Source organism: Schistocerca americana, chromosome 4, assembly GCF_021461395.2.
Source record: "Schistocerca americana isolate TAMUIC-IGC-003095 chromosome 4, iqSchAmer2.1, whole genome shotgun sequence".
NCBI classification, from domain to species: domain Eukaryota; kingdom Metazoa; phylum Arthropoda; class Insecta; order Orthoptera; family Acrididae; genus Schistocerca; species Schistocerca americana.
The window spans coordinates 444,868,405-444,884,359 of record NC_060122.1 but is presented as its reverse complement, the minus strand read 5'-3'; the positions used below and the strand labels follow the sequence as shown (position 1 = coordinate 444,884,359).

General features: G+C 42.7%; 1 protein-coding gene across 1 annotated transcript in view; it reads left to right on the top strand.

Moving 5' to 3' along the window:
* Positions 1-15,955, top strand: part of LOC124614073 (cyclin-Y) — a 69,819-nt gene that overhangs the window by 28,605 nt on the left and 25,259 nt on the right. Inside the window, exons 2-5 of the mRNA XM_047142910.1 lie at positions 9,865-10,145; positions 10,525-10,556; positions 10,779-10,967; positions 11,111-11,244. Coding sequence (XP_046998866.1) covers positions 9,932-10,145; positions 10,525-10,556; positions 10,779-10,967; positions 11,111-11,244 — 569 coding nt within the window. The 5' untranslated portion in view covers positions 9,865-9,931. The remainder of the gene's footprint in view (positions 1-9,864; positions 10,146-10,524; positions 10,557-10,778; positions 10,968-11,110; positions 11,245-15,955) is intronic.

Here is a 15,955-nt window from a genome sequence, read left to right as displayed (position 1 = left end):
ATAAATGTTCAAATGGCCATAGATTGTATATTTTTTATATACACGTGACACATAAATAAATATAGCAATGAAAACAATCAATTATTAATAAATTTATTTAATTGGATAGGTAAAAAAGTACTCGACAAGCATCAGCAGAACACACACATAAGACTGTTGTGATTGGCAAGCTTTTTGGAGCCAGTGGGCCCTTCTTCAGGCAGAAGGGTTGAAGGGGAAGGAAGAAGGGTGAAGGAAAAGGAATGGAGAGGTCTAGGAAAAGGGGAAGATTTTGAAAATCGCCCAGAACTGCGGGTCAGGGGAGACTTACCGTACGGGATGAGAAGGAAAGACGGATTGTTGGAGACTCCATCGAACAAGATTTTTAAAACCTGAGAGCTTAAAGTTGGAAGACGGGTTAAGATGCAAGACAGAGATTACTACTAAAACATCGTGCATGAGTTAATAAGAGTGAGAAGCTAAGTGCATTGTATGTAACAGAGGTGGGAGGGGGTGGCGAAAAATAGAAGGGAAAGACAATGAAAGATGTTGAAAACTAAAACGAAGTGAAGCAAAGAGTAGTTACAGTGAGGAAAAGCTGAGACAGAAGAAATTAATGTAAATTAAGGCTAGGTGGGTGGTGAGAACCAAGGACATGTTGTAGTGCTAGTTCCCATCTGCGGAGCTCCGAGAAATTGGTGTCTGGGGGAAGAATCCAGATGGCACGTGTGGTGAAGCGGGTGCCGAGGCCATGAATGTCATGTTGTAGAGCATGCCCTGAAACAGGATATTGTGAGTTGTCACTATATACCCACTGCCTATGTCCATTCATCCTAATTGATAATTTGGTGGTAGTCATGCTGATGTAGAAGGCTGAACAGTGTTAATATAAGAGGTGGTATATGACAGGTGTCATTTCTTAGGTGGCTCTCCCTTTGATATTATATGTTCTGCCAGTTACAGGGCTACTATGGGTGGTGGTAGGAAGGTGCATAGGGCAAGTCTTTCAGTGGGGATGGTCACAGGGGTTGGAGCCATAGGGTAGGGAGATGGGTGCAGAAGGAGCATAGGGTTTGACAAGAATACTGCAGAGATTGGGAGGGCAACGGAGAGCTACTCTAGGTGTGGTGGGCAAAATTTTAGACAAAATGGATCTCATTTCAGAGCATCATTTTAGGAAGTCATGGCCCAGTCGAAGTAACTGATCACACATTCCATACCATGATAATACTTAGTTACCAATGGTGTGCTGCGAAGCTGTTTTGTGGAGGGATCAGCAGTACCAGGATTAGATACGATTGCCCGGGAGATCAGCTTTTTAACTAGGCTGGTGGGGTAATGACGTGCAGTGAGGGCTGAGGTGAGATTGGTGGTGTTTTGCTGTAAAGAGTCTACATCTGAACAAATACATTTGTCTCGGATGCCAAGGCTGTATGGGAGGGAACATGGAAAGGATGGCTACTGGCAAACTGTAAGTACTGTTGTTTGTTGGTAGGTTTAATGTGGACGGAAGTGTGTAGCTGGCCTTCGGTGAGGATGAGATCAGCATCAAGGAAAGTGGCATAGGAGTATGCTGTCTGCTGTTGAACATTCCCTCAGTGAGCACCTACCTGATTCCAAACCTATGGCGTCCTTCCTGCTCACCTTAATCAACTTCATACTTACCAACAACTTCTTCACCTTTGAGGGGCAGACATACCAACAGATCAGGGGTACAGCCATGGGAAACAGGATGGCTCTTTCCTATGCCAGCCTTTTTATGGTAAACTTGGAAGGGGCTTTCCTGGGATCCATAAGTCTTCATATCCTGGTTTGGTTTAGATACATTGATGATATCTGTACCATGTGGACTCGTGGTGAGGCTGACCTGCTAAAATTCCTGGACTCTCTGAGTACCTTCTCCCAATTAAATATCACATGGTCCTATTCCGAATCCCATGCCACTTTCTTTGATGTTGGTCTTGTCCTCACTGAAGGCCAGCTACACACTTCTGTCCACATTAAACCTACCAACAAACAACAGTACTTGCATTTTGACAGTTTCCATCCTTTCCATGTCAAACGTTCTCTCCCATACAGCCTTGGCATCCGAGGCAAACATATTTGTTTGGATGCAGACTCTTCACAGCAATACACCACGAATCTCACCTCAGTTTTTACTGTACATAATTACTCTACCAGCCTAGTTAAAAAGCAGATCTTCTGGGCCGTCACATCCAATCCTGGTACTGCTGATCCCTCCACAAAACAGCTTCACAGTATGCCACTGATGACTCAGTATTATCCTGGTCTGGCATGTGTTAATCAGCTACTTCGACAGGGCCATGACTTCCGAAAATCGTGCTCTGAAATGAGATCCATTCTGTCTTAAAATTTTGCCCACCAAACCTAGAATAGCTTTCCGTCGCCCTCCCAATCTCCGCAATATTCTTGTCAGACCCTATGCCCCTTCTGCACCTACATCCCTACCTTATGGCTCTTACCCCTGTAACAGTCCCTACCACCACCTGTAATAGCCCTGTAGCTGGCGGAAAGTGTACTATCAAAGTGAGAGCCACCTGTAAAATGACATGTCATATACCACCTATTATGCAAACACTGTTAAGCCACCTACAACAGCATGACTGCCACCAAACTATCAATTAGGATGAATGGGCATAGGCAGAGAGTACCGGGTGATCAAAAACTCAGTATAAATTTGAAAACTGAATAAATCACGGACTAATGTCACAGATAGAGGGGTACAAATTGACACACATGCTTGGAGTGACATGGGGTTTTGTTAGAATCAAAAAAATACAAAAGTTAAAAAAATGTCCGACGCATGGCGCTTCATCCGATCAGAATAGCAATAATTAGCATAACAAAGTAAGACAAAGCAAAGATAATGTTCTTTACAGGAAATGCTCAATATGTCCACCATCATTCCTCAAAAATAGCTGTAGTCGAGGAATAATGTTGTGATCAGCACTGTAAAGCATGTCCAGAGTTATGGTGAGGCACTGGCATCGGATGTTGTCTTTCAGCATCCCTAGAGATGTCGGTCGATCACGATACACTTAAGACTTCAGGCAACCCCAAAGCCAATAATTGCACGGACTGAGGTCTGGGGACCTGGGAGGCGAAGTATGACGAAAGTGGCGGTTGAGTACACGATCATCACCAGACAACGCACGCAAGAGATCTTTCACATGTCTGTCGGACATTTTGTTAACTTTGTTTTTCTTTTTGGTTCTAATAAAACCCCATGTCATTCCAAGCATCTGTGTCAATTTTTACCTCTCTATCTACACTGCTGGCCACCGTAAATGCAACACCCTGAAGGAAGCATCCGAATCAAGTGAAATTTACACCATGGGTTTGCAGCGATGAGATATGCAACTGATTAGAATTTCAGCGCAGACGCACATCATGCGTGCCTGTGGCGCCACCTCATAGCGCCATTTAAGGCTTGGCGATGTCGACGAATGTACGTTCGGCACGTGTGTTTACCTTGTGGTTGTTTCACAAGACGATCAGTTATGCCTCGTAGACAACAGCGAACGTCTTTTGATCAAGTATCCGAGTTCGACAGAGGAAGGATAGTGGCTTACCGAGATTGTGGATTATCATACAGAGAAATCGCTAGTCGTGTTGGACGAAACCAAACAACTGTAATGCAGATATGTGACCGTTGGATGCAGGAGGGTACGACGGACCGACGTGGTCGATCGCATTCACCTCGGTGCACCACTGCACGTGGTGATAGGCAAATTGTGCGCATGACAGTGACGGATCGCTCAGTGACATCCCGAACCATAGCACAGCACATTGCGTCTGTAACGCATCATCCAGTGTCTGCGCGTACCATTCGACGCCGTTTACAGCAGAGTGGTCTGTCCGCAATACGTCCATTGCTTCGTCTACCATTGACGCAGAACCACAGACGTCTCCGTCTCCAATGGTGTGATGACAGACGGATGTGGACGGCAGAATGGAATGACGTTGTCTTTACTGACGAGGCACGCTTCTGTCTGCAGCACCACGATGGTCAGATTTGAGTGTGGAGGCACCGTGGGGAGAGGATGCACCGCCACACTGGTCTTGCACCGGGTATTATGGTATGGGGCGGTATTGGATATTACTCTCGCACGCCTCTAGTATGCATTACTGGTACTTTAAATAGCCGGCGCTACATATCCGAGGTGCTGGAGCCAGTTGCCCTTCCTCACCTTTAGGGCTCGGCCACAGCCATATTTCAACAGGATAATGCGCGACCACACGTGGCACGCATTGTCCAAAGGTTCTTCGTCAATAACCAGATTGAATTGCTTCCCTGGCCAGCTCGCTCTCCGGATCTTTCGCCGATAGAAAACATGTGGTCCATGGTTGCTCAACGAGTGACCCAGATTACATCCCCAGCTGCCACACCAGATGATCTTTGGCAACATGTGGAAGCTGCTTGGGCTGCTGTACCCCAGGAACACATCCAACGTCTCTTTGACTCAATGCCGAGACGTGTGGCAGCGGTGATCTCCAACAATGGCGGCTACTCTGGCTACTGATTCTGGCAGGAACCACATGTCACAGACGTCCGTAAATGTAATCATTTGATACTTGGTCAACATGTTATCTACAAAATAAATCTTGTTGTGCTAACTCTTGTCTTTCTTGGTGTTGCATTTACGGTGGCCAGCAGTGTACATTATTCTGTGGTTTATAAAGTTTTCAAATTTATACTTACTTTTTGATCACCCATTATATACTGGCAACTCGCAATATCCTGTTGCAGGGCATGCTCTACAACATGACACTCATGACCTTGGCACCTGTTTCACCACATGCACCAACTACTCTTTGCTTCACTCCGTTTTAGTTTTCTACATGTTTCATTGTCTTGCCCGTCTATTTTTTGCCACCCCCTCCCACCTCTGTTACATACAATGCACTTAGCCTCTCATTCTTATTAACTCATGCATGATGTTTTACTAGTAATCTCTGTCTTGCATCTTACCCTGTCTTCCAACTTTAAGCTCTCAGGTTTTCAAATCTCGTTCGATGGAGTCCCCAACAATCAGTCTTTCCTTCTCATCCCGTACTGTAAGTCTCCCCTGACCTGTGGTTCTGAGTGATTTTTCCAAAATCTCCCCCTTTTCGTAGACCTCTCCATTCCTTTTCCTTCATCCTCCTTCCTGCCCCTTCATCCTCCTTCCTTCCCCTTCAACCCTTCTGCCTGAAGGAGGAGCCACTGACTCTGAAAGCTTGCCAATCACAACAGTCTTTTATCTGTTTTTTCTCCTGCCACTTGGTGAGTAAATTTTTTTATCTATCCAGTTAAATAATATAAATACATACATAATATGTAAGAGGGGAAGTTGTTAGCAAAAATATAGAAAAGTTCTTGACTAATTTACTTCAGATTTTTACACGATACTCTAATAAATGATGTAGGCTGCAGTAGGTACTGGGAGATGAAGAAGCTTGTACAGGATAGAGTAGCATGAAGAGCTGCATCAAACCAGTCTCAGGACTGAAGACGACAACAACAACAACTCTAATAAACATTTAGATGGATGTAGGCTATACATATTTTTTAAACAACAATGTACAGGTTTTCTGTTAAAACCAACTGTGAGAAAGAAAATGCTGTGCTGTGAAATTATGTGTTTTTTTTTCTCTCTCTCTGAGTCAATTTTAGCTATGATAGCTTGACATTTAAACCATTAAGACAGAGTGTTTCCCCACACATAGATATTCTTTCTTCTTATGCATAATTTCAAACAAAAATTGTATGTACAGTGACATGCTGCATTTGCTTTGTACTCCACAGTAGATTTTTAACAGAAAATAGGAAAGTTGTATCTATGGCTTTTTGGTCTTATAGTTAGAATTATACTGCAGAATCTGAATCACCTGAAACTTTGTAATGCTATCCATTCACAGATTAGAACTGCAAAATATTTTCATTGAAGTTCCTATCCTCACAGATCCGGTAGCTGGAGAGTCTCCCTTATACCCCGTATACCAATGATCTCAATCAGTTTGCCCATTCATTTCAAGCAACTTCAATTGCCAATCGAGGTTTTTGTTTGCAGTGCCAGTAAACAAGGGTCATTGTCATGGAGAGGGGGAAAGAGGATATGGGCAGAGGAAAGGGAAGATGGAAATAGTGGGGAGGTGCAGTTGGACATGGGGGGGAGAGGGGGGGGGGGGAGAGAGAGAGAGAGAGAGAGAGAGAGAGAGAGAGAGAGAGAGAGAGAGAGAGAGAGAGAGAGGAGACACCACGAAGGGGAATTATCTGACTGGGATGGACACCAGTAGATATGATGTACATGAACAAACAAATTATTACAGTTTCAGAAAAACTGGATGATTTATTTAAGTGAAAGAACTTCACAAACAATACACTGGCCCACCTCTGGCCCGTATTATGAAAGCAGTTACTTGGCTTGGCACTGATTAATATAACTTTTACGTGTCCTCTTGATGGATATCATGCCAAATTCTATCCAATTGGAATGCTAGATCATCAAAATCCTGAGCTGGTAGGAGGACCTTGACCACAATCCTCCAAACGTTCTCAGTTGGAGAGAGATCTGGCAATCTTGTTGGTCAAGGTAGGGTTTGGCAGGTACGAAGACAAACAGTAGAAACTATTGCTGGGGGGGGGGGGGGGGCATTATTTTTGCTGAAATGTAAGCCGATGATGGTTTGCCATGAAGGGCAACAGAATGGGGCATAGAATATTGTTGTCAGACTGCTGTGCTGTAGGTGTGCCATGGTTGACAACCCAAGTGGTCCTGCTGTGAAATGGAATGGTAACCCAGACCATCACTCCTGGCTGTCAGGCCACATGGCAGGTGACGGTCAGGTTGGTATCCCACCGCTATCTGGGGCATCTCCAGACTGTTCATCTTGACTCAGTTTGAAGCAAGACTCATTGCTGAAGACAATTCTACTCGTCAATGAGATTCCAGGCTGAAGACATGTCTGGAGGTGCCCCGGATAGGTATGGGATACCAACCTGATTGTCACCTGTCATACAGCCTGTAAACCAGGAATGATAGTCTGTGGTGCTATTTGTTTTCATAGCAGAATCCCTTTGGTTGTGATCCATGGCACTCTTACAGTACTGAGGTATGTTGATGATATTGTGTGCCTGTTTTGTTGTCCTTAATCGCAAGCAATCATGGGCTTACATTTCTCCAAGGTAATGCCAATTTGCGCATGGTGAGGATTTCTACTGGTTGTCTTCTTTCTTCCCAAATCCTACCTTGGCCAGCAACATCACCAGATCTCTCCCAATTGGGAACGTTTGAAGCATTATGGTCAGGGTCCTACAACCAACTTGGGATTTTGACAATCTAAAGCACCAATTGCACAGAATTTGGCATGACGTCTCTCGGGAGGGCATCCAACAACTCTGTACATAGTGCTTGCACAACATGTTATTAACTTGCTGAATTTGTGAGAAGTCATTTGTTTGTACATGTACAGCATATCTACCCTTTTCTGTCCCATTCGAAGTTTTATATATATAGCAATTTCAAAGCCTTTCCGAACCAAAAAGTGGTGTGTGTGTGTGTGTGTGTGTGTGTGTGTGTGTGTGTGTGTGTGTGTGTGTGTGTTCTCCACTGAAGCAGCATACAGAACACTGCACACTAATTACAGCTTATAGATGAGATGGTTGCTGAAATGTCTCCCCATGATTGCATAGCATATGTTTGCACCATACTGTGGTAGGAGACAGTGGATGAGTATATGGAACAGGTCGCTCACAGGATCATCCCCAGAGGACTGACCAGTAAGGTACCAGATTTGGAGTAGGAGTGGTATAGGAATGGAATACGATACATTGATTGTGGGAAGGGGGGAGGGGTGGCAATACAATACTGTTATCCCATATCAGTACCAAAAAAATGAAGATATATTTACAAATATCCTGCACCAGCAGATCAGCAGATGCCTTTTTTTGTGTCACCCCAACAGACAAATTCTGAGGAAAGTTCACAATCTTAAAAATGAATTATTGTTTTACGTACCACCCATTTCAGAATCGTGTCTAAAGAAGCAGAGAAAATAAATATTCTTATGCATGGATTGATTATTTAGATGTATGGATAAGTGTGTAAAATGGTAGGAATAAGATTTTCAACATTAAATAGTTCTTTATACTTCTAACCATTTTAAAAAAGTGTTTGCTTTCCCTTCAGTATTTTCCAATCACAGTGACTCATTTAAATCAGAATTTCGTTAGTAGGTATCAGGAGTTTTGTCTATTTTGAAACTTTTTGCTATAACACAATTCAAAGGATGTGTGTTGTCACTGCAAAAACAATAAAAAACTAGCATCTTCTGTAGTGTCATGGTCAGCAGATATCTTCCAACAGTAAAAATTGCCCTCTGTTGATGAATAGAAAGGCAACAGTTTTTTAATTCTACAACAGCTACATTTATATCCACAATGAATTTTCTCTCTGCAGTGGAGTCTGCACTGATTTAAAACTTCCTGGCAGATTAAATCTGTGTGCCAGATTGGGACTTGAACCTGGCACCTTCGCTTTTCATGGGCAAATGCTCTACCGACTGAGCAGTCCAAACACTAGTCACGATCTGCCCACACAGCTTTTCATTCTGGAAACAATCCCCAGGTTGTGGCTGAATCAGGTCTGCCCAATATCCACATTTCCAGGAATACTGCTTGTTCAGAAAGGTTGCAGGAGACCTTCAGTGAAGTTTGGAAGGTGGGAGGTGAGGTCAGGTTGTGAGTTGTGCTGGGGTAGCTCAGTTGGTAGAGCACTTACCCTCAAAAGGCAAAGGTCTGAATTCTAGTCCCAATTCAGCACACAAGTTTAATCCACCAGGAAGTTAGATTTTTATCTTTATCTGTTTAACAGATAGGATCAATTCATAGCATATTAAAATTGATAACAGTAAGATGAAACTTACTTCTGAACCCTGTACTTTATATCTTTATATGTAAATGTTAAAACCATTGAAGCCGTACTTAAAACATTTTTCTACTGTTTAATAGACATGTCTCTTAACACAAAGTTCTTCTTGAACATATTAGTATTACCATTTGCTATATACTGCTTTGTGGGCTGTACATTAGTGACAAGTTAGTATGAATTCTGTTTAAATTTTTTTACTTGTAGGACATCGTGAAACACCAAAGGATTTTTAAGCCCTTAGCTGTTCCTCATTAATGATCCTAATGACACAATTTCAAGTGTGTGACTTCATATTCATGAACACTGTAAAGAAGGATTTCTATGTGAGCATTTGTGCAACTGGGGGAAGACTGGAGTTTCGACTAGGTCATTGTTATTTCTGTTGCACATAGTACTTTTATATGGAATTCTCCCTTCCAGATTTTCATATTTGAGTCATAAAAAGGGACATATTTTAAGGTGCCTCTGTAATTTCAATTTATTTCATGGTTAGCATTTACTCTATCCCAAACTCGGAACCTTTGCCTTTCACAGGAATATGCTCTGTCGACCGACCTATCCAAGCATGACTCGTGTCCTGTCCACACATCCTTAATTCTGCCAGTGCCTTGTCTTCTCCCTTCCAAACTTTCTTCCTTTGGAAGTTGCAAGACTCAGTCATTAAAGCACTTGCTTGCAAAAGGCAAAGATCCTTAGTTTGTAGTTCAGTCCAGCACACAGTTTTCATCTGCCAGGAAGTTTTACATCCGCACACACTGCTGCAGAGTGAAAATTTCATTCTGACTCCCCGTCCCAATTTGCATGATTATTTTTTTTCCGCCAGCTGCCTCATGTTTCCTCTACTTCCAAGGGATAACTGTATGATAGTAAAAACTAATTTACAGGTTGTGTAATACTTGTTTGCAAGGCAACTTTCATTGTTGAAAGTAAATTTCTTCTTATCATATTACAGGTGATGTGATCCTCCTTTACACATTCTTAAGCAACCACACAGACTGTAACATAAATACTAGTCTGGAATGGGCAATAAAAATAGTTGTTGTCCTTACTCCAGCCCCAATGCTGGAGGTAAAGATGATGAAAGGATTGAAGAATATCTGCCTGAAGGAGAAGAAAGTGTGGGTAATCTTCAGCATATAAGTGAACGTGAGCCAGAGGACTGGGACACAGATCCATCACTTCATCCGAAGGCAGGAACAATATTCATGGAAAGATCAAAAGCATCAATTGAGAGTATGTTTATTCATCGTGTCTCTTAGCTCTAGATTCCCTTTGTTTAAAAAAAAATATTAGTACATTGTTGCATAATTTGTTTGGAAGCTAGTGAATGATTATTAGGTGTGGTAGCCTGTTTTGTAATAGGTGGCAAGATTTTGGCATCTGATATATTACACCCTAGACCGTCCTCCAGAGAAAAAATTAAGAATTTAAGCTGAATTTTTAGATTTGGGTTATTACCCTCTTTCTATTCACTGAAGTTTTAGTATTAAAACACATTCAGTTTTGTCTATAGGAATGTGGAAGAATATTTATATTCCTATTTTGTATGTATTTGTAGTTTTTGTATACCTATAAATACTTCCTATCCCTAATCTGTTTGTATATTTTGCAGATGGCTTGGTGAGAAAGAGAAGCCAGAATCATGTATGTAAATCAAACTAATTTAATCAGTTTTATCTGGTACTTCCCAAAAACTACATTATAAAAGAAATTACTATTAATCAGTAAAAGTACTTATAGACCAGTTGTTGCAAAATTTTATTTGTTGTTTTAGATAAATATGATATTCACTTGCTTTTCTGTTTTACGAATTGTTAATTTTAATGTAAATTGTGGTGTGTGTATAAAATATGCTTTGTGTTGCAGCTAGTTGACTCAAGACCATTAAAGAAGAGCAGCTCATGTTCCACAATATATCTTGATGACAGTACAGTTTCTCAACCAAATTTAAAAAATACTGTGAAATGTGTAGCTTTAGCAATATATTATCACATCAAGAACCGAACATCGCATAGACAGTTAGAAATTTTTGATGAGAAACTTCATCCTCTGTCTGTAAGTACATTTTAGCACAGGTGTAGTACATTTCAGAACATTTGTTTTTACTTGCGAAATTGAGTAAACATGTACCACCATGCAAAAATATAATAAATTTATCACTGTGATATTTTCTCATTACCACTATGTTTTCTTTACAGAGAGATGCGGTGCCCGACGATTATGATAGACATAATCCAGAACATAGACAGATTTACAAATTTGTGAGAACCCTGTTTAATGCTGCACAACTCACAGCAGAATGTGCAATAATCACTCTTGTCTACTTGGAGAGGTATTTTGTATTAATATTTTCAAAAGGAAATTTTAATGTATTTAATTTTCTAATAGATTAGAAAATGATGATAGGATATTTAAAACAGTTTCAATTTGATATAAATAATGCAGCCTGTATTAATGATGATTCAGGATATTCTGTTTGTTGAGATTATGTGTAAAATAGTTATGTATTTAAATGGACAGAATCAAATTTATTTATTTAGTTAGTTTCACATTCTATGGATCATTTCCGTGATAAATTGTAATGATGTGGAACAAGTCATTTTACACACACATCACAGTTTAATTTTTAAATATGGCTACATGCTGAACTTTTATGAAATGGATAGTGGGCTTACAAAAAAAGATATCTGCAGATGTGAGTTAGTAATTCATACCCACTACCTTTTACAAAATACAGTAATTGAAATTATTATACAGAATAGGAGGAGTTGTTAATTAGAAGTGTTTTTAGTTCATTTTCAAATTTTGTTTTGCTATCTGTCAGACATTATATTTCTTTCGTACTGCAGTGATTATTTACAAAAAAATTGATGGGGCAATACTTACTGTGAAGATGAAGATGACACATTGAGTTGCCTCCAGCAGCTTGGACCAGCTCTGATCCAAGCTACCAAGTTGGCGGTTGCGCACACACGCACGTGTGTGTGTGTGTGTGTGTGTGTGTGTGTGTGTGTGTGTGTGTGTGTGTGTGTGTGTGTGTGTGGGCGCGCGCGCGTGCACATGTGCGTGTGAAAGTGTGTGTTTCTCTTTCTTTTTCTGACGAAGGTTGTGTCCAAAAGCTTAATGTGCCAACTTTACAGTACGTAGCATTCTGTTCCTACATTTCTGACATTCCAACCTGGAGTTTCCAGTGTTTCATGAGGGAATAAATATACTGTGGTGCTGTAGTCAGAATGCTCAACTTGTCAAACAGTTGTCTAAAAGATAATTGTGGGAGTGTACCACATATTGCTCTTACAGCATGTTTTTGACAATGAAGACTTTTTCTGAAAGAAGAGTTATCTCAGAACATTATTGAATGGAAATACCGGCATGTGAAATGTGTCAACTCATTAATTTGTCTCTCCCCAAAATTTGCAATGATTGTAAGTGCAAATGTGGCTGAACAAAGTTGTAGGAGTTTCAGAACGTGCTTTTTCTAGTTTAAATCCTCAACAATATGAAAACCTAAGAATTCTGAAGGCTCCACACCATTCATTATTTCCTCACTGTGTGTTACTCTTTTCATTGGTGTAGCACCACTAGAGATGCAGAACTGAACAAGTTGTGTCTTTTTTTAAAACTGAGGGTGAAACCATTCACAGAAAATCAGTCAGTTATATTTGTTGTAAGAACATTGTTTACTACTTCTTCTGTTTCTGTGTGTATACTTGGATTGATTATAATACTAGTGTCATCTGAAAAAAGAACTAAATCTGCTCATTGTATGTTAGATGGAAGATCATTTACAAAGATAAGGAACAATAGTGGACCTAAGATTGAGCCTTGGGGTACCCCATACGTGTTCGGTCCCTAGTCAGAATAATGTCCTCGAACTACACTGTTTGAATTACTAAGTACACCTTTCTACATCCTTTTGGTTAGATGTGACATTATCATTTTCCTTTTGTGTACAAAATTATGACATACACACATTTGTAAGTTTTTAGGAGGGCAATCAATATACTAAATGTGGTCATAAATTCCGAATAATCTGCAGAGGTTGAAAGTAAGCCACAGTTCTAGCTTTCCTGTCTAGTTCCAAACGTGTGGACCAACTAAACTAGAAACTTATATCACACTCCAGGGGGCTCAAGGTTCTTTCGTGAGTTTGTGCGTGGTGCATGCGGGGCCCTGAGCTATTGCAGCCCATTCTTCATTCCCTGGCTGCATTTCCTTCACCCTGTCCCCTCCCTCCCTATCCTCACTGCTTCCCCCTTGCCACCTCCTTCCCCTCTCTCTGTTCTGATTTATGTTGACCTGGCTATCCACCTGGTTTCCTGTATTGGTTGCAGTTTTGTTCCTTTTTACCTGTTCTTTCATCCTTTTCAGCATTTAGGTCCCCACTTGAGGTTTTACCTCCACTTCAAAACTGTGAGCCATATGGGGAAGAACTCCCTCCCTAACATCTATGGTGTGGATTCGTCTTCCCCCTTCCTTCCCCTCTCCCATCCACAGTGTAGCCTTCCTACGTGCTAGGTTGCAAGCATGTGTAGCCAGTCCGTGTGGTGGGGCTGTTACCTACCCATATGGCTGAGCCCCCTGACAACACAGGGATCGTACTACTGATAACTGAGCTGTTCCCTCCCCATATATGTCAAGGAGTGGTTGCTTATCTTCTTGAAGCATCAGAACTCCCAGCCATACAGCCCTTGCTGTGGCTGGGTGGCGCCCATGGGCAGAGAGAGCCCCTGGTCGGAGTGGGTGGTATTGGGGGGATGCTTGGCACATGGAGCATATCAAGCTGCAAAAATCTGCCCATTCTCAAGTGGCCGTTGCTTCGAATGGTGAAGGATCCTTGAATGCTGCTTTGTATGACCCGGCAACCTTCCCTTCCCTGGCTACGCATGGGAGGAGGGCCAGGCTTGCCGTGTTGGGATGAAACCCTTTCCCCATTACCTCGTCTGTACTACGACGGATGGGGAAACATTCACTGCCACAAAGCCATTGTTTTTCGTGGGAAATATTGAGGACTAGTTTGCTGAAGCGGAGTCTTTTAGTAAGATGCAGTCGGGCTCCCTGTTGATCAAATCTGCTTCTGTCACCCAGTCTGCAGCTCTTTGTGCCTATGATCATCTTGGCAATGTCCCAGTGTCTATCACTCCTCACCAATCTCTGAATATGGTCCAGGGAGTAATTTTTCATAGGGCCCTCATCCTGAAAACTGATGAGGAACTTCGGGCTAATCTGGAGCAGTGTGGCATTCATTTTGTTCGATGTGTGTAGAAGGGTCGCAAAGATAACTGCACTGATACTGGTGCGTTCATTCTGGTTTTCGAGGGGATACCCTCCCAGAGAAGGTCAAGGTTATGTGCTACAGATGTGACGTGAAGCCGTACATCTCTCCATCAGTGCAGTGCTTTCAGTGCTTAGGTTTTAGGCATATGTCTTCCCGCTGTACAGTGGACCTTTCGTGTGGTGGCTGGCCACCCATTCCATGAGGGAAGCCCATGTGTTTCTCCACCTGTGTGTGTCAATTGTGCTGACTGCCACTCTCCTCGCTCGCCGGATTGCCCGGCTTACAGGAGAGAAAAAAAGATCCAAGAATAGAAGTTCCTGGATCGCCTGTCTTATGCTGAGGCTTACCAAATGTATGACAGACTCCATCCAGGGTCACTATCTTCAACTTTTGCATCTGTTACTTCATTTCCTCCTCCTCCTCCCTTGTCCTTACCCCAGCCCCGTCCCTCTCTTCCCTCCCATGACCTCCCATCAAGGAGCCGCTCCCTCTTCCCAGCCGAAGAAGTGCCCCCTTCTTTGGCATCTGCCAGTTATCAGGCTCCCTCCTGGAACCCCTCTCCCCAGCGCCTCTCAGGCCAGAAGACTCTTACCACCACAAGGTGCACCATCTGTGTACCCCAAAGTTGCCCGCTCTCTTTCGGTTTCAGATGTTGCAGAACCCTGTACTCCCCCTGTGCCCTACCTTCCTCCACCTCAGAGAGAGAAGAAGAAGAAATCCCAAGACAAGGTGCCCCTGGTGCCCCCGGAGGTGCCATCTCTCCTGTCTCAATTTTAGTTTGACATCTTATTTATGGATGTCACCCCATCCTTGTCGGTGATGACTACTGACCGAGTGACCTGACCTCCACCTTGGCTGCTTCAAGTCTTCCTTGGACTCTCGCCACACAATCTGTGGTGTCACCGCCAGACACCACACTTGCTAGGTGGTAGCCTTTAAATCGGCCGCAGTCCGTTAGTATACGTCGGACCCGCGTGTCGCCACTGTCAGTGATTGCAGACCGAGCGCCGCCACACAGCAGGTCTAGAGAGACTTACTAGCACTCGCCCCAGTTGTACAGCCGACGTTCATAGCAATGGTTCACTGACAAATTACGCTCTCATTTGCCGAGACGATAGTTAGCATAGCCTTCAGCTACGTCATTTGCTACGACCTAGCAAGGCGCCATTACCAGTGTATATTGAAATGGAAATTATGTACAGTCAAGAGAGATGTTCTCCAATTATGGATTAAAGTTAAGTATTCCAAGATCTTCGTACTTTATTTGCAATTCTCAAGACATTGTCCTGTTCCAGACCTCACGCCAATCTACGTGAGCTTAAAAGCGTGCATTTCGGCCTCCTCTAGCAACACGGTGTTGGCTCTTCTGCCAACACTTCACAATCATCCAGTGGAATTGCAACGGATACTATCATCACCTACTGGAAATGCGATATCTCGTCTCTTCCTATTCTGAGTTCTGTCTTGTTCTTCAAGAAATGGACTTCAGTGCCCACCATCCACTGTTGGGGAGTGTCACTTCAACGGGTAGGGGTATCCTAATTGACCAACGTATCACAGACCTCGATTTGTGTCTCCTCAATGATGATTCCCTTACCCACTTCAGTGCTTCTCATGGCACCTTCTCTGCTATCAATGTCATGATCTCCGGTCTCCTCCCCTGCCGTCGTGACTTCCTACATTGGTCATCCCATGATGACCTTTGTGACATGACCACTTTCCAGCATTTATATCATTCTCCTGCTGCTGCCAGGCAGACAGGCCC